Below are 24,740 nucleotides of genomic sequence, written 5' to 3'. Positions count from 1 at the left end.
CCGAAATGGCCGCCAAACAACTGCTCCGCGTATCCGCGCCTGCCTCTGGGTGGGCGGAAATAAACCCGGCGCATTCTCCACAGTCTAAAAACAGCCGTGCGAGCCCTCCCTGCGCCCGCGCTCGACGAGCTGAGCCTCCTCCCAGCGTCCAGCAGAGCCCGCTCACAGAGAGACCGCTCACAGAGCCCGCTCACAGAGCCCGCTCACAGAGCCCGCTCACAGAGCCCGCTCACAGAGAGCCCGCTCACAGAGCCCGCTCACAGAGCCCGCTCACAGAGCCCGCTCACAGAGCCCGCTCACAGAGACCGCTCACAGAGAGACCGCTCAGAGAGCCTGCTTACAGAGAGACCGCTCAGAGAGCCTGCTTACAGAGCCCGCTCACAGAGAGCCCGCTCACAGAGAGCCCGCTCACAGAGAGCCCGCTCACAGAGCCCGCTCAGAGAGACACGCTCACAGAGCCCGCTCACAGAGAGACCGCTCACAGAGAGACCGCTCACAGAGAGACCGCTCACAGAGAGACCGCTCACAGAGAGACCGCTCACAGAGAGACCGCTCACAGAGACCGCTCACAGAGACCGCTCACAGAGCCCGCTCACAGAGCCCGCTCACAGAGAGACCGCTCAGAGAGAGCCCGCTCACAGAGAGCCTGCTCAGAGAGAGCCTGCTCAGAGAGAGCCCGCTCACAGAGAGACCGCTCAGAGAGAGCCCGCTCACAGAGAGCCTGCTTACAGAGAGACCGCTCAGAGAGCCTGCTTACAGAGCCCGCTCACAGAGAGCCCGCTCACAGAGCCCGCTCACAGAGCCCGCTCACAGAGCCCGCTCACAGAGAGACCGCCCCGCCGTGACGCTCCAGAGCCGCAGCGGGAGTGCGGCTGAGGGAGAGGTTGCGTGACTTCGCATCTCTCACAAACACTGCGGCTTGGAGGACTTTGTGAAACCAGGCTGTAAACTCAGAAGGCGGGGGGGGGGAAGGGAGCGGAGGCAGAGGGAAAGGGAGAGAGCTTTTTGATTCTGCGTTGGTGGATTACAGAGGGGAAGTGAGTGATTGATGTGTCAGTTTGTAGTTGTTCAACGACGCTGAAGAAATGTCTGAATAATGCTTTGGCTCGGGTGCCCAGAGTAGAGCCTTGTACGCACACCGCACACCGCGCGCACACCGCACACCGCACGCACATCGAACACTGAACACTCACATCGAACACTGAACACTCACATCGAATACGGAACACTCACATCGAACACTGAACACTCACATCGAATACTCAACACTCACATCGAATACTGAACACTCACACTCACACTGAACACTCACACTGAACACTCACGCACATACACAGTGTGTCACTGCATTGGTCTTACAGCCCTTAAGACATTCTGGCTGAATACGCTGCCCTTGCAGAAGCATTCATTGGCAGCTCAGACTAAATCGATGAACAGCATTAAGTCCATGATAACAATTTTACAATGGGTGTGCACTAGATTTTCTCTTAGGGCCGTGGTATTGGAGAATCTGCTCGACACGGTCTTAAGCATAATATTCTTCTGAGTGCGAGTAGAGAATATAAGCGTCTCATTGATATTATTTTTTGTTTTTTTACAAGGCTTAGGGTTTATTATTAGCCTATTGTTGGGTGCTCTATTGTCTTTTAGGGTACGGTTGGTCTGTGGCTGCTACTTGGCTGCGACTCGTGGATTCCTTTTTGGCAGGGTAGATTTTGCCAAGTAACAAGATAGATATCACACTAAGCCAGGCGAGCAGGCAGAAGAGGGGAAATTGAGCTGCGCGGCAGAAAATGCCACCGACGACAATGAAATAACACTTTTTGTTTGCTCTGTGAAAATTTCCCTTGGCGTGGAAGCCATGCTTCTCGATATTATTGCTGTGGTCGTCGCTGAAACTAAGATCACTGGAAGTGGCTCTTGCTTGAATTGGTTCCTGGCCGTTCAGGACGAGGCGCACCCGGCGTGTAGTGAGCGGAGGCCCTCCCGTTCAGACCCCTGTCCTCGTTGGGCACGGACGCCTTTGGCACGGCCCTCGGCTTCCTGTGTCGGCTCACCGATATCCTTGCTGATAAGAACCTGTAAGAGGCTCCCTCTGCAGTCCCTGAACCTTTGTAGACACCAGCTGCTGCTCCTTTAATTAAAGGCCACGCTCAGTTCATCAGGGGGCTCGTTGCTTTAGGTGAACACACAGGGAAAGTGACAAGACCAACAAACAATTGAGCTCCTATTGTGGTTGCCCCAAACACCTCCCCCCCCCCCCTCCCCCTCCCCCTCCCACAGCCTCCCTGACAAAGAGCCACTTCATCGCATTTCCTTTGAAAATCAGCAGAAAAACAGCTATGCAAATGGGACACCTTTTCAGGGCTCTGCACCCAGGCATGCTGGGAAGCTGAGTGGCGGGCAGCTTTGCGGAGGGATTCTGTAATGAGGAACCAAGGTTTTTCCTGTTTGCCGGTTTTCTCTTCCGCTTGGCTGGGATCCATGTCACAATACTTCCATCCGGATCGGTGCAAAGGCCAGTGATTATTGTAAATCAATCTGTATCATTATGAATTATAGCAAATTATTTACTTGCATGTTCATAATCTTATGACTGTTTGCCCTCTAGCAATCCTGCCAACTTCGCTGTTTCGGCCTCATTATCCTTTGAACTAGTGCCATTTTTCCTTCTGTCACTTCAGCCCCTCAGATAAGGGCAGCAACAACCCACGCTCACCTGCCCTGCCCTGCCCTGCTCTACGCTGCCCTGCAAGTGCCACACTAATGTAAAGGGCCAAACCTCACCCAGTGCGCTTGTGTACCTAGAGCAGGGATCAGCAACTCATGGTCCTCCAGGGCTGAGAACTTCAGGTTCTCCCTTTACCTGGGAGTCAGGTGTGAAGACAGCGTGGCCTTTAAGTAGCACTAATTAACGGGGAGGAAAGAAAATTGTCTGGAATCGGATCGAGAAAAGGGCCAGAGTTGATGGTCCTCGACCCAGAGGCTGACCGTTCCATCGGCCTCGCGTGCGTTTTAAACACGGTCGCGGTCCATGCCGATGTTCTCCTGCTCCAGCAGGGTGTAGCTAATGAGGAAGACGGCGTGGTTGCGTGTGCTCAGTGCGGTGGAGTCGGCCTCACTGAACACAGATTTGCATGCCGATAGAAATGGCACGACAGGGCTGTGTAATTTCTTTGAAAGCGCCATTTAGTTTTTTTTTTTGCCGTGCCCCCGTTTTTTTTTTTTTTTTCATGATGCCAGCCCTCGCAAATCTGCTACACGTTATTCAAATGTCATGCACGCTCTTAAATTGCAGGCGGCTTTTAACCGCGTCTTGCGCGTTGCTCGTCGCAGGAACCCCGTGAGCGGTGATTTATTTTCTGCCGAGGCGGATTCACCTTCGGCGTCGGTTGTCAGAAGCGCAGGCCGGCTGCCGGCAGGCGCCGGGAAATGGCCGTTCAGTAACATAATGTTCCAGCCGCTATTCCTGTCGAACCGGAGCGGCGTATGACCAAAGACACGCCGGCACCCAGGCAGAGGGAAAAACCTGCCGCGGAGAGAGGGGGTGATTGAAGCGTAGCGAGTGTGTTTATTTCATCCACCCACAGACACTACCTGCAGCTGAAAACAAGAGGCTGCTTCAGTAGACAGAGATAGCTGCGTGCTGGGGTAGGGATCGCGGGTGGTGTTTTCATCCGCCCGTGTCGTGTTCTCCATTTTGAAACCCGAGCGAACTAACGAGAAAAGAAAATGGGAAGCTTTGTAATACATCGGAGGCAGCTGTTGCGGGTTGTGGCGGGAACAACAGGCGCGCGCACCGTGGGGTCACTTGGCTTTTCAGCCCGAACTGCCTTGTACCAGCCCTGGTGGTGTCATACTCACAGATGACTTTGCTGGAAGGTTTAAAAAATACAGCGTGCCCTAGGGTAGTGCGTCTCATTAGAGCAGCTGAAGGGACTTGGAGCGACAGAGTTTCGGTGTCACTCGACCGATGGTGGTCCTGGCCTAACCCAGGCCTGACCCAGGATAAGCCTGCAGGCAGGCTGACGGGCAGCGATCACCTGGTCTCGTCTGTCCGCAGCACAGCAACGTGTGTATTGTGATGTGACACCCGGCAATAAGGGCACCGTTAGGCCCGCTCACCTCTGATCTCAGCCCTGCCGCCTGCCTATCAGGAGTTCAGCCGGGCGTCCGTGCTGCGGGAGCTTACCCTCCGTGGAGAGGGAGGCCGGCGTTTGAGCGAGCAGGAATTGAACAGCGCGCGCCCCCCGAGCGCAGAGGTTCAAATCATCCTCGGCGTGCGAAATTTATCTCCGTGGAAATGGCGGCGTGCTGCGCCAAGTCGGGAAGTCATTCTCACTTCCAGCTGGGAAAACCAACGGCACCGCCGAGTTATTTAATTCCGCGCCTTCCAAGTGAATCGTCAAAGTGGAAAATTTGAATTTTAAATTCACGGATATCTCGTATAAGATCTGCACTCATCTTTTGATGAAATCTGAGTGTTCTTTTTTTATTAGTTTAAGAGTAATGGGAGAGCTTTTCTTTAGAGGGGGGGGGGGGGGGGGCTGTTCTTGCCTGTACTTTTCCTGCTCTAACGGTTGTGGGTTGGCGTGCGCTGGTTGATAAACATCATTAATTAAACGGGCGGCGGTGCTTCCCCGCACGCGCCGCCCGGCGAGCACGCGGCCCGGCCGCCGGGCTGATGGATAACCGGGGGACGCGTGAGAGGCCCGCTCCATCACCTCTGCGCCTCGTGTCCTATGATTTAATGTGCCTAATGGAAGTGTCTTCAGCCTGAGTAATGCTCTCAGGGCTGTAATGAGCGGGAGGGTGGAGGCCGGGCCGGGGGAGACCGGGCTCACCCGCTCCCTGTCTGTCCCCCGTGTCTCGCTCTGCCCTGTCGCCTCGCGGGGCTAGTGCCGCGACAAGGGAGAGGAAATCGAGAGCTAGTATGTTCTCGTCTCAAGTAAACACCCAATCCAGGTTCACTTGAGGAGGAATAAGAACTCAATGACATTGTATTTAGAAAAAGTAGAAAATTGCTGCCATGTTCGTATTTTATTATCAAATATGCACACAAAAAATTAATCCCTTTTTCTTGAAAGCATTTACATGTAAATTGGTATAAAAAATATATATGTACGGTCGGTGAGTACTTTATGGTATTTATTAGACTCATTTTTTTTAGAATGAATCTGCTGTTGTAGCCTATCCACTGAGAGGTTTGATGGGTTGTGTGTTCAGAGATGCTCTTCTGCATAACACTGTTGTAATGTGTGGTTATTTGCGTTACTGTCACCTTCCTGTCAGCTTTGACCAGACTGGCCCTTCTCCTCTGACTTCTGTCATTAACAAGGCGTTTCTGCCCACAGAACTGCTGCTCACTGCTTTTCGTTTTTCGGTTTGTTTTCATTCTATGCAAACTCGTTGTGCGTGCCAATCCCAGTTTCTGAGATACTCAAACCACCCTTTCTGGCACCAACAATCAATTCACTTACGTCAAATTTCCTCCCCAGCTGAACATCTTGACCACGTCTGCATGCTTTTATGCATTTAGTTGCTGCCACATGATATTTGCATTAACAAGCTGGTGTGCATGTCTACCTAATAAAGTGGTCACTGAGTATATATAACCACGGAAAAGACTAAAAATTATTCCACCCCAGGTAATAAACGGCTAAACATTATCCGAAGATCACAGCACAACCTATAAACCCATTTGCTTAACTTGCTATCCAGCTACTCGTATCGGTCGGTGTGCCAGGGGTCCCTCTCTGGTGTTCGTCTCCCAGATCGATTCCCCCATGAGTTCAGAGGGCTAACCTGCGATCCGTCTCTCTCCCCTCTCTGCAGATGGAGTCTCCCGTCTCCACGCCCGCCCCGCCCCCGCTGCACCTCCTGGCCCCGGTGGGGAACAGCGACATCGCCTCGCCGTGCGAGCAGATCATGGTGCGCACGCGCTCGGTGGCGGTCAACACGTCGGACGTGGCCCTGGCCACGGAGCCCGAGTGCCTGGGGCCCTGCGAGCCCGGGACCAGCGTCAACCTGGAGGGCATCGTGTGGCAAGAGACCGAGGACGGTGAGACTCTCCGCCGCGCGACATTACGTGACGGTTACTGAGCTGGTGTTTTTAGTCAAAGTTACAGTTGATAAGATGATAAAACTAAGCAGGGGCCATCCCCCCCCCCTTCCCCACCGCAGCAATGTGGGGTTAAGGGCCTTGCTCGAGGGCCCAACCACTGCACATTGTATTGCTGCTGCGGCTTGAACCACCAACCTTCCCAGGTCCCAGTCAAGCACATTCAATTCATTGAGTTCAGTTTCAACAGTGGCCCTCAGCGTGCTGCTGTCGTCGAGGATCCTGGGAGCCCTGACTTGTTGGTGGGTACGGCTCTCATCTGGCCCTGCTCAGCCTGGTAGGCCACCAGAGAAGCTCAGGTGGCTTCCTCTTTGGCCTCTCCTCCTGCTGCCTGTGAGGTCCAGCCTCCTGCCACACAGCATTAGCACCTCTGTGGTCAACATCAGATTGCATTCTTAAAGCACGCCAGTCAGAGGCCCGGCTTATTCGATGCAGCGTCGCAGATTCCCTGCTTTTCGATTTGGGATGACTTCGATAAGTTTGCCGCCTCCAGCCGTGGTTTGGGCATAATTCAATGTGGTGGCCTGTGGTAAATTGGTTGGCGGTATTGTGTTGTTTTCACCGTGGCGTCAGAACACATTCGCCGTCCTCTCACTGCGGCCAAATCTCAGGCAGAGGGGAAAAAAAAAGAAAAAATGTAATCTTCAAAGGAGTGTGTGCAGCGTTGGCACCGAACTGCAGATTGCCCACACAGTGCCCGCCGGAATCCTCTCAGCCACAGCTATGAAAGAGCTCATCTGCATTCCGAGGACACGGCTAGTCGAGTGCTGTTCTTCTCTTTTATTCCTCTCGCGCTCTCTGTCTGTCTCTATGTCTCTCTGTCTGTCTCTGTCCCTCCCTCTCTCTGTCTGTCTCTCTGTCTCTGTCTCTCTTTCTGTCTGTCTCCCTCTCTCTGTCCATCTGTCTCTTTTTCCTCTTTCTGTCTGTCGGCCTCCCTCTTTTTCTTTCCCTTCTTTCCCTTCCCAGTTTGGGCGCAGTGTGTCTGATTTCACTCAGGCCTCCCCGCTGGTCGGACAGGACAAGGGGTGTGGTTGTTGATTAGAGAACCAGGGTGCACCAAGGCCCTCCCCTCCCTCACTCTCCCTCCCCCAGTACAGATGGGTTTGGGTGCGGGATGGTCGCTGCAGTGCAGGTCCAAATGTTCTTGAGCTTAGCATAGGGATGACCTCGGTCAATTTACTCTTGATTTGCTGCTAATCACAGGTGCATTAGCAAACACAGGAAAGCCCACGGGACACAGCCAGGTGAGTGGCAGGATAGCCATTTTCAGTCATGTTCGCATGATTGCGTGTGATCATACCCAGGATGTAGCCTATCAGTGGAAAAAAGGCCTGACTCCAGTCCTGGTTCAGTGGGCAGATTAGCGGGGCGTAGCGCACGAGACATCAGCCATGGTCCTAACCCCATCCCTGTGTGTGAAGATGGGAAAAACTGGTACAAATGACTTCATCCCCATCCCTGTAATGGCAGGACAAAGGCCAGGACTGGAGAGAGTGATCGATGGAGGGGGAGAAACATTACTTTCTTCTGTTCTACTCCGGCTTCTGTAGTAGTGTTACCCCACAGTGCTGTAGGAGTGTTACCCCACAGTGCTGTAGGAGTGTTACCCCACAGTGCTGTAGGAGTGTTTCCCCACAGTGCTGTAGGAGTGTTACCCCACAGTGCTGTAGTAGTGTTACCCCACAGTGCTGTGCTGTCTTCCTCATCCCTCATGATGACATCACCCCCCAGAAGTCCCTATACTTTTTTCATTAAAGTAATGTTAATTTTCACCTAAAGGGCAGAATCTTTGCGGAGGAATTTGACTACCAAATGGTGACCTTTAGGTGCGCGGTATTTATAGCCTGGTGTGTGGATCAATGAGTCTCTCTGTATGGCGCTGTCGGGATGATCCGCCAGGGGGGCGGAGGCGGGCTCCCTGACACGCACAGGCATGACCTCCTCCAGCCCCCCCCCCCACCCGGAAGAGTCTCACGCTTCAGTCACGAGCGCAGCTCGCCTTGCATCCTGGGAAAAGGCCCGAAGAAGGCGTAAAGGGGGGTGGGGGAGGGGTGGCATTTGAAGGCGCCACTGACACAACCCCCCCCCCCCCCCCCCCCCCCGAGTAGCGATAGGCTGTGACCCCGGGGTCACCCTGGTGTAGCGACAGACCCTCCCGAGGCCCGGCATGCTGACACTTTAAAATGTCAGCTCTAAATCTTCTAAAGGTTTATTGCTCTTGAAGTGCCGCCCGGAAAATGCGACTAACGGCAGGCCTGAGAGCGCGGTGCTCCAGGGGGGCGGAGCTCCAGGGGGGCCGTGCCACCAGTGCCCGTCTCTGGATGCCGCGGCACCGCACCCCCGTCGCCTTCCCCGGGGGTGCTCTGAGGTGAATTTGAGTGCCCGCCGGAACTCTCTGGAAGCTCCGCACTGGGTTTTTAACTTCCATATTTAGGGTTGTGCTGCACCACAGTAAATCTTTTTCTTTAGTGTTTTTAGTTTAAAAGTTGAAATGTTTATTAAGGTTTGGGAGCTCAAGTTAACATCCAACACATGCCGACACACTCAAGCAGCCCGGTCGCCTGCCAAAAGAAAAGGATAAAATGGAAAGTCTCTGAGAGGCAGTTGCCTAAATGGGAACCTTTTGAAGCGTCAAAGGGAGAGCACCTTTTCTTTTATTTGGAGCCCTGCCATGCTGTTTGAAATGATCCGTTTCTCAGAAGCGGGTTTTTAAAAGGAGGGGAAAAAAGGCCCTTTCGTGCTCTTGAAGGTTTCAGTTTGGGAACGGCGCCATGTTCTTTTCCAGACGGCCTGTCAGCAGCTGTATGGAGATGTCATCCTGAGGAGAGAGGGCTCTGTTAGAGCCCCACGTCGCTCCATCCCGCGGTTATATGTAATGAAGTGTGTATTTATGTACGTAATAAAGACCCGCACTTGACCCGCGGCTGTCCGTGCAGGCGAGCAGTAGTGTGGAAACGCTGTAGGCTGCGCCCGCCCCAGAGCTCTCCCACTCAAACCGGCGTGCTCCCCCGTCGTGACCCTGCCTCTCCTCCCGCGGTCAGCCCTGCCTCTCCTGGACTTTCTCACTCCGTCTTGGGCTCCGTCCAGCGCTGCGAGTGGCCCCTTTCCAGGACGCGCTCAGCTCCGCCGCAACGGACAGATTTGGAATGGAAATTGAAGCTGGCCAGAGGAAGGCGCGATTTTCCATTGTTGACATCTTCATTTTATCCTGTTATTTTTTTTTTTCTCCGTTCTTTTTTTTTAATCCAGTGGGGGGCGGGGTTTGGGGCCTGAAAAGCTGCTGCGGAGACGTATGTTTAATGGATTCAAGGTGCGGATATCTGAGAAGTGGCACAGCTCATGCGGGAAGACTTGCCCTCGCTCTAACCTGCCCAGAGCTCTTCGTGGATCGACGGGAGGCTTAAGAATTACAGCAGGAGCGAAGCGGGAGGGATGCGGCTGGTCTGGGGCCCGAGGCAGGAGTGCGCGCTACGGCCGCCCGCCCACCATCCCAAAGTTCTCACAGGCCTGGAGCTCCCTCTCAGGATTCGCTAACAGTCTTGTCTTCCCCTCGCCAGGCAGCCATTCCCCCTCTCAGTAATGCCCCAGACAGGCCTTCCCCCCCAAGGCTGCGGGGCTGCAGCCTCTCGGCCAGGGTGCGTTTCCAGACCGGGTATTAAAGAAGGGGTGGAACACGCTCTTTCCCTGGGGAACGAGCGCGCTAGCGCGGTCAATGGAGAGGCACGGTTACCATGGCAGCGGCGCCGAGAGACCAGGACTACATAAGAATAATGATATGATTGGCAAGTTCAGTGTTATTTTCCTAATTTCTCTCAGTGGAGCGGTGAATCATCCTTCTTTGTCTGTATCTCCAGTTAAGAAATGTTTTTTCGTCTGCCGAACTCTCAGGCAGGCCTGCCAAAACAAAAGGTTCTGTAACAGTGCAGCCTTGGATGAGGAAGTGTTGTTTCTCACTCAAGTTAAGTGAATCTCTTTCCCCCATCCCACGCTGTAACACAGATTAACACAAGATTAAGGCTTTTAGAATTAATTACGTCAAGTTTATCTTGCTTCACGACCGCCGACAACGTAGATAACAGAGTGACTTTTAAAGGACAACAATTAAGAAAAGGACCTCTGCCAGGAATTGGAGCTTGAAGGACTGCCGTTGGTGCCTTTGTTTCCCATTTGCATGGATTGCTTTTGTCTGCTTTGTCTGTTTGGCTGCCAGTCAGTGGAGAGGAAAAAATAATAAGACTAGTTAAATCACAATGCGGCAGGGGTCAGGGGTCAATCCCCAGAGACCTTGGCCTACGGACTTGACCTGCAGCAGGGGAGCTGATTATGAAGACGGTGGCCCTCTAATGAAACCCTTCATGGGGAAGACGAAAGCGCTGACCCAGGGAAAAGAGGCCCCGCCCCCTCTGACAGCATGTCAGCTCCGCGGTGTCAACGGGGCGCCCTTTGATAAAAGCCGGAGCGAAACCTGGAGCCCCCGTCGCTGAGGTGGCTTTTGTTACTCCTGGGGGCAGTGGCAGGGAAGGGGATAGGAAATGACAAGCCATTTCACTGGAGAAACACTGGGGGGAGGGGGTCTCTCTCTCTCACCCCTCTGTTCCGAGTTGTGAGAGTTGATTGGACAGTTTCAGTCAGGAGGGTGCAGGCAACTCTAATGAGTTTAACAGAAGAGGGAGAGGAGGAGGGGGGGGGGGATCCCACCAGTCTACTCCTTCACTGACCTCAGACTTCAAAGGGGAGAGACTTGTTTTTCAGTGGCTCAGTCTGGTCATTCTCCAAGTGAAGGTCCACCTCTCTTTCTCTCTGTGTCTCTCTCACACAAAAACCCTTCACCCGTGGAAAACCCCAGATCCTCTTCAACTTCCCGCACTTACAGTATCTGCAGATCGCATCTTTGCAGTGTATCTGCAGATCTGCCCCACATACTCACGGAGAGCCTCAACATGGCTGAGCTGCAGTCTGAGCTGTCTTTGTCACGGCAGTTGGGGTTTGTCTGCCCTGAATGTTTGCTGCTTTTGGCAGTGGAGTGAGGAGTGAGGTATGAGGTATGCAGAACAGACACCAAGATTCCCTCACAGCAAAGAGAGGGAAACTGCAATACTACAAATCATTTGAAAAAACATTTATATGCCCATTGTGTCCCAAGAATTAAACTGGCATGTCTAACATTTAATCTTAAATGTAGTCTCCTCACCACCCTCCCCCTCACCCACCCAATATTTAAAAAAATTCAGTCACTAACCAGAATTGTGCTAAAAGATACCAGCTTTATAAGGTATAATGCCAGAAAGTGGTTCCTTTATAGAATTTCAGGACCCTGAAGTGTTTATTGAGTTTTGTGCTCTTTAACCGCAGGCTGCTGCTGTGTATTTTTACTCCGCCGGCCAAGCGGTCAGATCAGGTTTTCACCTAAACCAGGAGCACCAAAGGGATTTATTATTAGTTTCCACAGACACCTTGAGTCAGTCTGCAGTTCGTTGAAAAATCTTTTCTGTGCCTTCAGGACTGCAGGCTAAGAATGTGCACTGCATAAAGAAAAGAGCCTTCCTTATCTTAGCTTAGCATAGCTTAGCTTAGCTTAGTTTAGTGTAGCTTAGCGCTTGCAGTTCCTGTAAGAGCCGTCCCTCTTCTCCGAGAAATTCTCTGGTCTCCTGCTGGAAGATAAAGCCTCGGTCAGCCTGGTAGACAGATGGAAATGAGTCACTTTGTTTCCCTCATTGTCTCTGCCACCGGCCCGTCCACATAATCCCCTCAGAAATGAATTGGCTCCCTAATCTGTCGCAAGACTCAACCTGATGACCCGCAGCTCCCATACTGTGCTGGACTGTCTGGCTTAAGAGACGGGCCCGGGGTGGGGAGGGCTGCACTTGTTTTCGCTTCATTTTGGTGAGATTGTTGTGGAACCATGTTCCACATAAGTGTGTTCGTGTGTGTGTGTGTGTGTGTGTGTGTGTGTGTGTGTGTGTGTGTGTGTGTGTGTGTGTGTGTGTGTGTGTGTGTGTGTGTGTGTGTGTGTGTGTGTGTGTGTGTGTGTGTGTGTGTGTGTGTGTGTGTGTGTGTGTGTGTGTGTGTCCGTGTGTGTGGTCGTTCACTTGCCTGCAAACATAACCCACTCCATGTCCTTTGCACCCACTAACCGGCCTCATGCCAGAGCTGGTTTCCTCATAACTGCTAAACAAATTGAAAAGTGAATAGGCTTTACATGAGGGAGAATAAGATGGAGGGCAGTGGGAGGGGGGAGGGGAAGGTGGGCCTCTCCTCTGCTAATAAAAAGTGAATTGGTCTGCAAGCTGCCAGCAGGCATTCCTCTGCCATTAGACACGTTACTTCAGTGCAGACTCCTGTTACTTTGGAGAGCTGTGCTGGCACAGAGAGGTCACCATCCGGGGAGGAATCCAGGGCAACAGGGAGGCTTATGCCCTGCCTTCTTCAAAAGCAGCACTGTTATATTCTTTCGTGTTATTTTAAAATGTGTGCACACCTGTATCTGAGCACCTTCACTCATTTTTAATGAGCTACGGGAGATTTCAAGAAATGTTTTTCTTCAATTTATAATGTATCAGGGAGCATCTTGTTTTAACTTTTGAATTATGTATTAATAAAAGTGAACTATTACTGGTTAAAGAGACAGGCTGTGTTGGTTTGGTGCATTGTGTGCTTCTGGCAAATTACTCTGAACCTGAAGCTTTAGCTTGTCTTCTCTGTAGAAGGCTGGGATAAGGACCCGATTCTGAAGGGGTGCTGAGACTTCAGTGTGAAATTCGAGTGTACACACTGACCATATTTGTGACTTGTGTCACAGATCCTCAGATGACAAAGGGGTCTATTGAGCTGGGTGATTTGTGCAGCAGTCAGCTGCGTGCCACTGAATTAAGCGCAGGATAAATGGAGCGCCAGTGCTTCCCTTTGGAGTTCCTGGAACACTGAGTGCCCAGGGCAGATGCTCCAGGACTGAGACTGCGATGGCTGCTGCCACCTAGTGGCAGAGTGCAAGTGATTGGACAAAAGAGATGGGAGAGGGGGCTCAGTAATTCTGTCTTATCTTCTCTGTCCTCTTTTCACCCTTTCCAACTTTGGTTTCCAGTTCTCTTCCTGCTGTCTCGTCCTGTTCTCTCATTCATCTCTGTCCTTTTCTCCTCCTCTTTCTCATTTTCCTTTCACTGCTTTTTCATCCTTCCCTTTTCTCACATTTTCTCTCCACTTCTCTTTTTCTCTTTTTTACCCCTGCCTCTTCCCTTTCCTTTTTCTCTCTGCCCTCCCCCCCCTCTTCAGCCTCTTTCTCTCTGTCTCACCCCCCTCACTCCCCCATGCACTGAATCAAAGCGCTCCCCCACCGCCCGATGAACAGTGGCCCTCCAGCCTAATCTGATCCGACAGGCCTCTGCTCCCAGTACTGGGAACTCTTTTATATGCCTCAGTAGTTTTCAGCGTGACACCAAAATGCGACCCTTTTTTTTCCGGGAGCCGCTGCAGACTGCTGCAAAGTCAGATGGAGGACACCGTCAAATCATTCCTTTCCTGCTGCATACAAATGGCTCTCTGCTCACCCGCCAGCTTAGCAGCCCCCGTCCTCGCCAGCCAGCCCCTGCGACAGGGAGGTTGTGTTCAAAGCGCTGTTTAAACGGGAGGGGCGCGTGTGGGCCAGGCGAGGGCCACTGTGTGTTCTGTGGCAGAGAGACCCTGCCCATTAGACCCTGTACTCACCTTTACATCTGTGTGTCCTCACAGGAATGCTGGTGGTGAACGTCACCTGGCGAAACAAGACCTATGTTGGCACCCTGCTGGACTGCACCAGGCATGACTGGGCACCGCCAAGGTAAGCGCACGCACAGGATGCCCCTGTGAGAACCCCTCCCAATGCACCACCACCCACCCACCCTCTCTACCACTCCACCGGCACCTCCTGTTCTCCTGCTTTCAGAAGTCAGGAGATCACAGGTATGCTCCTTATCCGAAGGGAACCGTTTCGGCTTTGTGCTCCGGCTCGGTGCGTTTGAACTGCAGCATCAAAGTCTAGTTTTTCAGAGCAATATTGCAAAGGCCGGTTTCTCAAACTCCCTCCTTCAGAGATTGCCTAGTTTTGTGTCAGTACTCAGTGTGATGGAGCCACTCCGCACTCTGGAGTGTCCAAGTACATTAAGTATAAGGCATGTTTATGCTTTGAAATGAATTTGTCTATTAAATATGTATGTCTAAATTTGGTAATTCTCAAGAAAGATGTGAATGGTATAGCCTATACTTGCACACTGTTCATTTGATATTATTTTTAATTGGATTTAGTTTTGCCAGCATCGCAGTGCAATTGATCAACATTTTCCATACATACCTGACACCGCATCAGGTAACCACCGTATTCCAAACGCAGATGGCATACACACAGAGCTCAAGCGATCAAAAGCAGAGGGTGTTTCACCAGCTCGATTTGAAATTCAATCTCATTTAAAGGACAAGTGGACAGCAAGTAGCAGCACTCCTCTCTGCCATCTGTGCATATTCATCTCAGTTAAGTGCATGGTCAGGGTTGCCATTTTCAGCTTTCCGTGCCCAGCTGGGGAGCGAGGTTGTCCAGGAACGGCAGTTGTGGGCAGCGCTAACAGGGGTCTGCGGCTTCCATGTCGCTGTTAAAGAAGTACATCCGAGCAGTGCCTCATCAGTACCCTGGTAGCCTGTTTCATTTCCCGCCGGTGATGTGATGGCTCGAGGTCCTTCGGAACCTGCCGGCTGTCAGAACGGGGATAACAGATGCGCCGACACAGGCTCCACGCCTGCAGCACCTCTGGCACCCTCAGGCTGTCACTAGTCCTGCTGCAACCTGAGCCCGCTTTGAATAATTCTGAGAGGAGCCATCGCTCATCTGAGTGTGTGTGGTCACGGGTTGTTAACCTTCTCTTAGTTGATAATTGCATTATAATTATAGCAACATCATAAAATGAGCCATTGTAATGATGTGGGATGTGGCATTTCCCCCCCCACCCCCCAGCCCCCGGCCCCCCTCCGTTTCCTTTTTTGATTTGGAGTAAAAATAGCGCCTATTGTCTTTTCTATGCTGGTTTAGGCAAATCAATGAATGTTTGTTTCTCTCCACCCCCTCAGATTTTGTGAATCCCCCACCAGTGACTTGGAGATGAGGAATGGCCGTGGGCGGGGTAAGAGGATGAGGCCGAACAGCAACACCCCCGTCAACGAGAACAGCAACTCCTCCGACAACAAGGGGAGCAGCAGCAGCAAGACCCGGGCTGGGTCCAACAGCAAGGGCCGCCGGGGCAGCCAGAACTCGTCAGAGCGTCGCACGCCGCCCAACAGCAACACTGAGGATGTGAAAGCCAGCCCTTCCTCCGCCAGCAAGCGCAAGAGCAAGCCGGCCTCTGATATGGAGCCCAACTCCAGCTCCGAGGACACCAAGGGCAGCAAGCGCATGCGCACCAATTCCAGCAGCGGGGCACCCCCTCCCATTATCCCCATCCCCGCTATCAAGGCTGAGCCCCTGCCCCCTCCCCTTGACCGCAACTGCCCCTCCCCCGTCCTCATCGACTGCCCGCACCCCAACTGCAACAAGAAGTACAAGCACATCAACGGGCTGAAGTACCACCAGGCACGTGCGCACAACGACGACGACATCAAGCTGGACCTGGATGGGGACAGCGAGTACGGGGAGGACTCCACCCTGCACCCGGACCCCGGCAGCTGCAACGGCGCCTCCATCTCCCAGAAGGCCTGCCTCTCCCCGGCGCGCTCCGTCACACCCAAAGGCCGGGGATTTGACGCCCAGAGCCCCTCCCCTTCCTCCGGGAAGTTCAGCTCCAAGCAGTCGGGCAAGAAGAAGGCCTGCGACGCTGAGGTGGACACCGGGGGCGGGCCGATGGACTGTGAGGACGGGCCCTGCCTCACCGACGAGGCTAGCAATGACGGCATGGACGAGAAGAAAGGCTTGGACAAGGATAAGACCAAGAAGTCCGGCACCAGCGGGAAGTCGGACAAGCTGGCGCAGAAGAGCCTGAAGTCAGCCCGGCCTATAGCGCCGGCCATACCACCCCAGCAGCTCTACACCCTGCAGACAGCCGCCTTTGCCGCCGGCAGCCCGGGCGCATCGCCCGGCATGACCACTGTGGTGCAAGCCATTCCCAAGAGTCCCCAGCTCAAAGCCATCCAGCCTAAGCCCACGGTGATGGGAGACCCCTCAGCCGTCAACCCCGCCCTCAGCGCCTCCAAGGACAAGAAAAAGAAAGACAAGAAGAAGAAGGAGGCCAAGGAGGCCGACAGCCCCAAGCCCCCTGGGAAGGGGAAGCCTGAGGAGGGAAAGAGTCCCTACTCCGAGTCCTCAGACCCTGGGGGCAAGAATGAGGCTCTCCTCAATGGCTCCTCTGACCCCCACCAGAGCCGCCTGGCTAGCATGAAGGCCGAAGCGGACAAGATCTACAGCTTCACAGACAACGCCCCCAGCCCGTCCATCGGTGTGGCCAGCCGGATAGACAGCGGTGGGATGGTGCAGCCCCTCACGCCTCTCCATGTAGTCACCCAGAATGGGGCCGACAACTCTTCCGTGAAGACCAACAGTCCGGCATACTCGGACATCTCTGACGCAGGGGAGGATGGGGAAGGCAAGCTGGAGAGCATGAAGGCCAAGGCGGAGGACCAGGCCATGAGGGAAGGGGCCAAGAAGACCCTCTTTCCCTCCCAGACACCCAGCAAGGAGTCCCCGTACTACGCCAACTACGAGACCTACTACTCCCCCAACTATGCCAACCCCAGCCCCAGTGGGCCCAGTTCCGCTGCCCCCCTGCCTGAGGGGCAGCCGGTGAAGGTGAAGAAGGAGGAGGAGGAGGCAAGTGAGGAGAAGGCCAAGGTGGAGCCCCAAGAGGAGCGCAAGCCAGAGATGAGCATCCCCACCCAGCAGCCCACCCAACCCCAGCAGCCCTCGGTCATCCAGCAGCGCTCCAACATGTACATGCAGCCCCTCTACTACAACCAGTACGCCTACGTACCGCCCTACGGCTACCACCCGGACCAGGCCTACCACAACCACCTGATGAACAACAACGCCTCCTACCGGCAGCAGTACGAGGAGCGGCAGAGGCAGGCTGCGGAGCAGCACCGTGCGGCTGAGAAGAAGTCGGACGCGGCCCTGAAGGAGCGGGAGGCCTCTATGAAGGAAGAGTGGAAGCAGAAGGCGTCCATCCCTCCCACCCTCTCCAAGGCTCCCAGTTTGTCCGACCTGGGCAAGCCCCAGGCCCCCGGCAAGCCCAAGGACTCTCCCGCAGAGCCCACCAAGTCCGTCATCATCCCCAAGGGCGAGGATCCCAAAGTCCTCTCCCAGCAGGCCGAGGGGCTGAAGATGAAGTTGAGCGAGGGTGGGCATCACGCCAAGGAGGAGTCCAAGTCCGGCCTGGAATCTGGCAGGCCGTCAGGAATGGAGCAGGCCATGTGGTACAGACAGGTATGTGTCTCCGCCCTCTGTACAAATCGTTTTTTCTTTTTTTTAAATATTTATTTATTATTTTTTCATTTCATTGCCTGTAGATGGTCTTTAGCACGTAGGTACCCAAGATGTCATAATGCAACTCTTAAGCTGTGTAGTTGATGTTTGGGAATTTGTGATTCAAATAAGGAAGGTGAAATGTAATCTCATTCTCTGAGGGCTTTTGTTTGGTAATCTCCTGAAGTTTACTGAATTCCAGTACATCACTGAACGTTTATTTTGTTTACTCCTGGAGTGGGACTGTTAAGCGGCTTACATTGTTCTTTTTAGCAGTTTCTTTTTGTGTTGAAGAAAATAATTTGTCTGCTCATGGTTGCAAGAGTGGTGCACTACCTGGTATTTTAACTGCAGCTGCCTGATTCCAGGCTTGTGAACTGCTACAGTGCATTGGCTCACAATCCGACCTGTGTTTTTCAGGAGCCCGACGCAAGGCTGTGGCCCTACGTGTACCCCAACAAGTACCCCGAAGCGCAGAAGCAGCAGGAGGAGGAGCAGCAGCGCTGGAAGGAGGAGCGTGAGAGGGAGCGAGAGAGGGACCGGGACAGGAAGGGCAAAGAGGAGAGGTCCCGGCCGAAGGACCCTGCCCCCAAAGAGGAGGGCAAGGAGACCGCCGACCCGCGGACATCGGCGGCCTCCTCGGAGGACCACCGAGGGATGGGCAAGGACCCCCGGCCGGCCGCCCACATGCAGTTCACTTCCCCCCTGGCACAGCACCAGTCCTACATGCCCTACATGCACGGCTACCCTTACGGTCAAGGCTATGACCCCAACCACCCGGGATACCGGGGGATGCCTTCTGTCATGATGCAGAACTACCCAGGTAAGAGACCGAGGACATGCCTAGCCAACACCTCCACAGAATCGCTCACCATTACTCCAGTAGAACATGTTTTTACTCAGTACTCACCAAAGAATCCCAAGTACTATGAGTATGGATACTTTTAATATAGTTTGGGTGATGTTTCTTTCTCTCCTTTTTATCATGCCTGTTTTATGTTTTGACAGAACATTAATATGTAGGTGTGGTTTTCTGGCTTAGCTTGTGATTTAGGGGTTTTGGTGCTTCCCACTATGCTTGAAGCGAATATTAACGACACAGGAAATAGCCGCCATTTGCCTAACGTTGCTCCCGTGCATCTCCAGGTTCCTACCTGTCCACGGGCTACTCATTCTCGCCGTACGGCAGTAAGATGGGTGGGCCCGAGGAGGGGGAGAAGTCCCGCGCCAGCCCCACCGTCAGCAGCAAATCCACGTCCGAGTCCAAGGCCCTGGACATCCTGCACCAGCACGCCAGCCAATACAAGAGCAAGTCCCCCACCGTCAGCGAGAAGGCGTCCCACGAGAGGGAGCGGGGCGGCGGGGAACGCGAGAGGGACATGGACCGGCCCCGCTCCTCCCCCTCCCAGCGCATCATGCCCTCCCACCACCACCTGGGCTACCCCTTGCTCTCAGGGCAGTACGACCTGACCTATGCCACAGGTACGTCCCTCCCAAGGGCCACATTCCCCCAGCATCCACACATGTTAACGAGACGCCTTCCACATTAACATGTGTACTCATCATGTGGATCATTTTAGTGTGTTAAATTACTGGAAATAAATATTGACATGAAGTCTTTATTTGAAATCTAACGTTTGCTTGTTTCCAAACCTTTATCCAGGATGATACACGTTTGCCTTTTTCTCTTTGTAAAGCTTTAATGGGAATTGAACTTGCGACCTGTGGGTCAGAAACCCAACTATCCACTGAGCCTCAATGACTTCTCCCTCCCTCCCGCAGGTCTCTCATCCTCAGCCATCGTTGCCAGTCAGCAAGCCTCAGCCCCCTCCCTGTACCCCCCCGCGAGGAGGTGAGAACGGTAAGGCCCCCATTTTCGGAGCACGGAGCAGTTTACTGGCACAGATTGTTTGACAAGTACCAAAGGCTGAGCGGCAGACTTCACACAGAAAGACATTAAGATGCAGTTGTGTGAGCTGTGTGACAGTAGTCAGAGGAAGGTGTTTTATGGACAGCACCAGAGCGCTTGTCTGGATTTGCGGTGGCCCTATGCTGGGAGCTGCTTCACTCATATAAAATGCACACTGCAGACCTCCAGCAATTCTACAGAACTGTTTTGCAAAGCACTATTCATCTGCATCAATTAGCATACATTATTAGCTCCTCTCATGTGTAAAATTTGATGACTAATATTTGTTTTGTAATAGCGTACTTACTGATCTTTTGTGCAGCAAATTGAACTTTGCAATTGAACAAGAAATTTACCCATTTTCTTTGTCTTTTTTTATAGGGAGACCTGATTGGCTCACCTCAATCTCGCAAGGAGTCATGTGACTGGATCACATGAGGCAGCGTGTGGAGCTCTTTTAGACATCAGTTAAATGGTGTTTCTGTATGTTTTAGTTTTTCTGCCTGGATGTTTGGCAGATTCTTCTTCCCTTAGCGTCTGTAAACCCTCTACCCCCCCCCGCCCCCAACTACGGACCCAAGAGCTGGTACAACATCGCCGTCTTCTGCCGACACCCAGAGAGCCACTGTACCTTCTTGCACTGTTGACGAGACACACAGGCGAACGAGCTGCTTTCAGGGACCCGGGGAAAGGCATGGGTCACACAGAACCAGAACTTTGGATCACTACAACAAAACGATTCCATTGGCTGACCTGGTCTTTCATTTGCAGCTGGACAAGGGAACATGTGGGTATCCCTGCGGAACTTCAGAACGTCACTATGAGTTCTCTGCTTGGTTTGCCTGTCGGATACAAACAGAGAGAGGGGGTAGGGGCGAGCAGCCCGTTTGCTGCCCTGTCTGGCCTGCCACAGTGGCTCTCTATGCAAACTGAAGCTGCTTGTCTCCACACACTGACCTGACAAAATCACCTCTCGTTCTCTCCTTCGGAGGAATAAACATCGCTTCAAGTTGTTTTTATTAGAATTTTTGTTTTGGAATAAAAGGTATCCACCTACTTGATTTCAGAGGATAATACATTGTCCATGTTTCGTTTTTTTTGTCCGAGACATTTTTACCACTTTGTCTCTGCATGGCAGTCCCTGTACTTCAGACTTTTTGAGTTTTCTTGACATTTTTCTCTCCTTTCTTTTTCAATGTCGTTGTCATTGTTGTTTTTAAAGTTATGGCTGACAAAATTGGCCCATCTGGTTGGCCCCACCTTTTTTGCCCGACGACAAAACGGAAACGCGCTGTTTGTGTCGGACACTCGACGGACCGCACTGTGCTGGCTACTTCAGTCTGGCGGTTTCTTCCGGAAGGGTAAAACAGTTTACAGGCAACGTCAATGCCTCCATTATAGACCACACTGTGTACTGGAGGTCAGCCGTTACACGAGGGGACAGGGGCGCGCCTGGAGGTACCTTTCTATTTGTGAAGGAAATGACGAAGGCTAAAGCAGGCCGCCGTGACCCCACCGCGACCCTGAGGAACAGGGTTTACGGCATGTAGTGGACGCACAACAGAGAGAGCCGGACTTGGAGTCGCTGGACCGAGCGGGCGATCACAGACTGATGTGACACTGGTGCTGGTCCAGAATGGCTCTGTCCTCACCAGGGCCTGAGGAACCCCCCTTCAGGGACCGATGTGGAGACAGCGCAGCCTAGCTGCTCAGTGCCAGCCGGGTTGACCCCCCCCGCTTAAACCCGCGCTCATTGTTGTGGTTGCTGTTTTGGGGCCCGTCTTTGCGCCTGCGTGCGTATGTATGTGCCAGGCCCGCGTGCTGGAAGGGGGGACTGGTCTGGACATGCTGAACTATGCGCCCAGCCGCCCACCACAGGAAGTGTCCACAGGAAATGCCCGCTTGGCTGCCGGGCGCCCGCCTCCGACCAGACTTGCGACAGCGAAGACGGTGGCAGGTATCCCCTCTCCTGCCCGAGGACACCGGGCGGAACAAGGACCCCTCCTCCGGTCCCGCCCTGCTGCTGCTCCCCCCCCCAAAAAAACTCAACGCCCCAGCAGAGGACTGCGAAAGTGATTCTTCGAGAGCGCACGTGACTGTTTTTGTTTGAACAACATCACAGCGCATTTGCATTGTACTTAACTATTTATTCAAGGACACTTCAACACGGAGTGCTGTGGATAGCTGTCAGGATATTTTTCCCGTGTCGTCAGTGAATGAGCGCTTTGTGAACGAAGTCACATCTCTGCTGTCCGTTTTGTTTTCCCTCCTTACCAGAAGCCCCTTCTCTCTGTTGTGTTCTTCCGCATGGTGTAATATAGCACTAAAAAAGCATTAACCCTACACAATGTTCTTTCAAACAGAGTAAGCCCCACAGGTTTGCTATGTTCACCTTTCTCCCTAGTTTTTCTCTCCCTCTCCCACACGCACTCAATATGTGGTTTCTGTATATATGGTACAGAGGAATTATTTTAAAAGGCTGTTGGATGCTATTAGAAATTTCCTACTTTTTCGTCTGTTTAGCCTTTTCTCTTTTTTTCTACCATTGTTGATATAATATGAAAACTGTAGCTGGTGTAACGGCTTTATATTTGAAGTGTTGTGATTTTTATTTTTATTTTTTCTTTCTTTCGAAGTTTGTCCCTCTAACCTTGCCCTCTCCTGCGATACTATTTCAACCTCCGTGTACTCCTCTGAAAAACAAGTACATATGAGGATCTTTCTTTTTCTTTTTCTTTTTTGTTGCATTTTCTTTGGGCTTAGTCACCAGTGTCGAACTTCTTTTTCCCTTACGATGATTGATTCTACAGGGCTGTGTGGTATTGTGGGGTACATGGTAGTACTGAATTTCAAAATGTCAGGGGATGGTCCATACCTCTCTGTTCAGCCAGGGGTTGAGAGCAGATGATGAATATTTCCAGAGCGAAACATAGTTTTAGTTCCCTGCTGCTTCGCAAAGACTTTTTCCACAATCAAATGGTTTTAAATTTTACATTTTCAATGCCAGAAATTTTGTTAGAAATGGTAAATGTGATTTACGCCTTCCAAGAATCTTTGTTGTTTATTAATGAGACAGAGTGGAATATGAAAATGGGCTAGTAAATTATATCGGTATTGTGAGCTTATATAAATGTCTGAACATAAGGGGGGCTAGTGCAGTTTAATGTGCATAAAGAGAACCGTAATGGCAGAACATGGCTTACTGTGAAGTTGTGTTGATGCTGGGCTGGTCTACCGATTGAACTGCAGTCATACTCCACACCATTGTCCCCCCCCGTACAGGAAGTGCCTCATGTTTTAACAGGAAGTGGAGCTAGATTCTGGAGAGAATTCTTGTCTCAAAATCAGAGGTATTAAATGGTGTCTTGGGATTTGTTTTTAGCCTCTGCCTGTGGTCCTTTTCCTTAATTCCATCGCAGCGAGAGATTGTCAGACGGAGGCTGAGTTTGCAGCCAGTGTACCAGTGGAAGTACTACCTTACTGGAAGTGCTCTGGGGATACCACAGTCACTGCTCTTCTCTTTACGCGTTTTTCCATCCGAAAGATTGTTGGATTTCCCTGCCAATACGCTTCAAGCCAAGCAGCGTTAGTTTTAAACGTTCGTTCTTAAAATTTGTTCGGCATTGTTTCGGTTCTTGGCTTCTTGGTTGTTTTTACGTATAGCAATGACTATAGCAAATCATTTGACTGTCCTCAACTGAATACCAGAGTAGGCAATGGAGAATTCTGTACAGTTCTTGCGTTGAAAGCCAATGTTTTTGAACGGACAACAGCCATTACACTGTCTGCAGCATGTCACATGCATGTCCATACATACTGACCTAAACTGTTTAGTGTTATTCTGGCAGGAGATTTAGTGGAAGTGGGTGGAGCCTGTAGATTTTAAAACAAGTGATCTTTATGGGACAGAAGGGGGGGTGAGAACCAACTAATAAAATGAGTAATTTGGCCTTCTTTTTGAAAGCTGCATAAGCAAACACTCGCTGCCTGTTGATTTGGTTCAGACTGAAGAAAAAGCGCTTGATTCTTTGTAATTTATTGTGGAGGTTTTTTTTATTATTATTTTTTTTGTTACCCATCGTAGGAGACAACAGTTGGATTTTTTTTTTTTTTTTTATCACAACACAGCCGTTGCTAAAGTCTTGTCTCAAATGGTGCTCGATAGACGTCCTTTTGTGATCCTGTGGGGGAGAGAGAATGCGTTCTGTTCTTGTGGGTTTCCTCCTGTGCCCCGCCCACTCCCTGCCCGTCACCCTCGTCCTCAGCCCCGCCCCCGTATCCCCTCTCCTGTCAATCACAGCTAGGGGGGCGTGACTTGGTATCAGTCATCGGTACTTGAAAGGAAGATGTTTACAGCTTTTTTTTAATCGCTGTGTTTGAATTCATTCCCCACAACTTACCCTGCTCCCCCTCCCTCCCCCTCCCCTTGTCTCAACCCCTCTCCCTCCTGGAGTTTTCTCTTATGTAAAGTGTACATTACCACGTTTTCTTTTTTTATACAATACTGTAACTTGCCTTTGTACATTTAGGCAAAAAAATAAATCTTTTTATGAGACAATCACATCTGTCATTCAGTGTCTCTCTTTCTTCAGCGTGAGTAATAAGGGCTCTGTAAAATGGATTAGCTCACTTCATAAGTGCCTTTCTCTTTTTAGATCAATGTTGTAATATCTGATATTAATGGGTTGGAAGTCCTTTTGTTATTAGGTCATCAATGCTGCTGTTATTACTGGAATATAGTGAGCTTAATTTATGCCGTAAACTTGCCAAGCCATGCTGTGCCATTTATTCTCTGGCGTACTGCCTCTTAACACACACAGTGCCTACGATAATGTACAAGTTAATGTTTGCTCATGTAGTTGTCTCTTCTAAGCTGTGTTAGCCGCACAATACAGTATATTCCTTTTCCAATAATCCTTCCCCCCTCCATGTCTGAAACCCCCCTGCTGGCCTGGACGCAAGCAGGCCTTCTCTGGCCTTCTCCTGGGGTCCTACGGTTCTTCCACATCCTTGGACATACTTCATCCTCGATTGTCATGGACCGTATAACATTTCTTAAAAGCAGGTTGAAAAAAAGATTCGTCCATCTCTCTTGGCAAGTCCCTCTGTTGATGTATAATTCACAATAAAGTGAAGTTGTGCCAGTGCTGGTATTGACATTGAATTGGCTAGCTCACTGACTTGTACACTGTGCAAAATGGTTCCATCTTCAATGTATCAGTTTCATAGGATTTTGATAA

At 51.7% G+C, this 24,740-nt stretch overlaps 1 protein-coding gene across 1 annotated transcript in view; it reads left to right on the top strand.

The window, feature by feature from the left end:
• Positions 1-24,061, top strand: part of znf609a (zinc finger protein 609a) — a 109,302-nt gene extending 85,241 nt beyond the window's left edge. The window contains exons 3-9 of the mRNA XM_061222039.1: positions 5,836-6,061; positions 13,847-13,934; positions 15,212-17,552; positions 18,012-18,414; positions 18,738-19,073; positions 19,374-19,452; positions 19,882-24,061. Coding sequence (XP_061078023.1) covers positions 5,836-6,061; positions 13,847-13,934; positions 15,212-17,552; positions 18,012-18,414; positions 18,738-19,073; positions 19,374-19,447 — 3,468 coding nt within the window. The 3' untranslated portion in view covers positions 19,448-19,452; positions 19,882-24,061. The remainder of the gene's footprint in view (positions 1-5,835; positions 6,062-13,846; positions 13,935-15,211; positions 17,553-18,011; positions 18,415-18,737; positions 19,074-19,373; positions 19,453-19,881) is intronic.
• Positions 24,062-24,740: the final 679 nt, after the last annotated feature.

Source organism: Conger conger, chromosome 15 (assembly GCF_963514075.1).
Source record: "Conger conger chromosome 15, fConCon1.1, whole genome shotgun sequence".
In the NCBI taxonomy this organism is placed as follows: Eukaryota; Metazoa; Chordata; class Actinopteri; order Anguilliformes; family Congridae; genus Conger; species Conger conger.
Note: the sequence above shows the minus strand (reverse complement) of the source record. Positions and strands in the feature narration are given on the sequence as shown.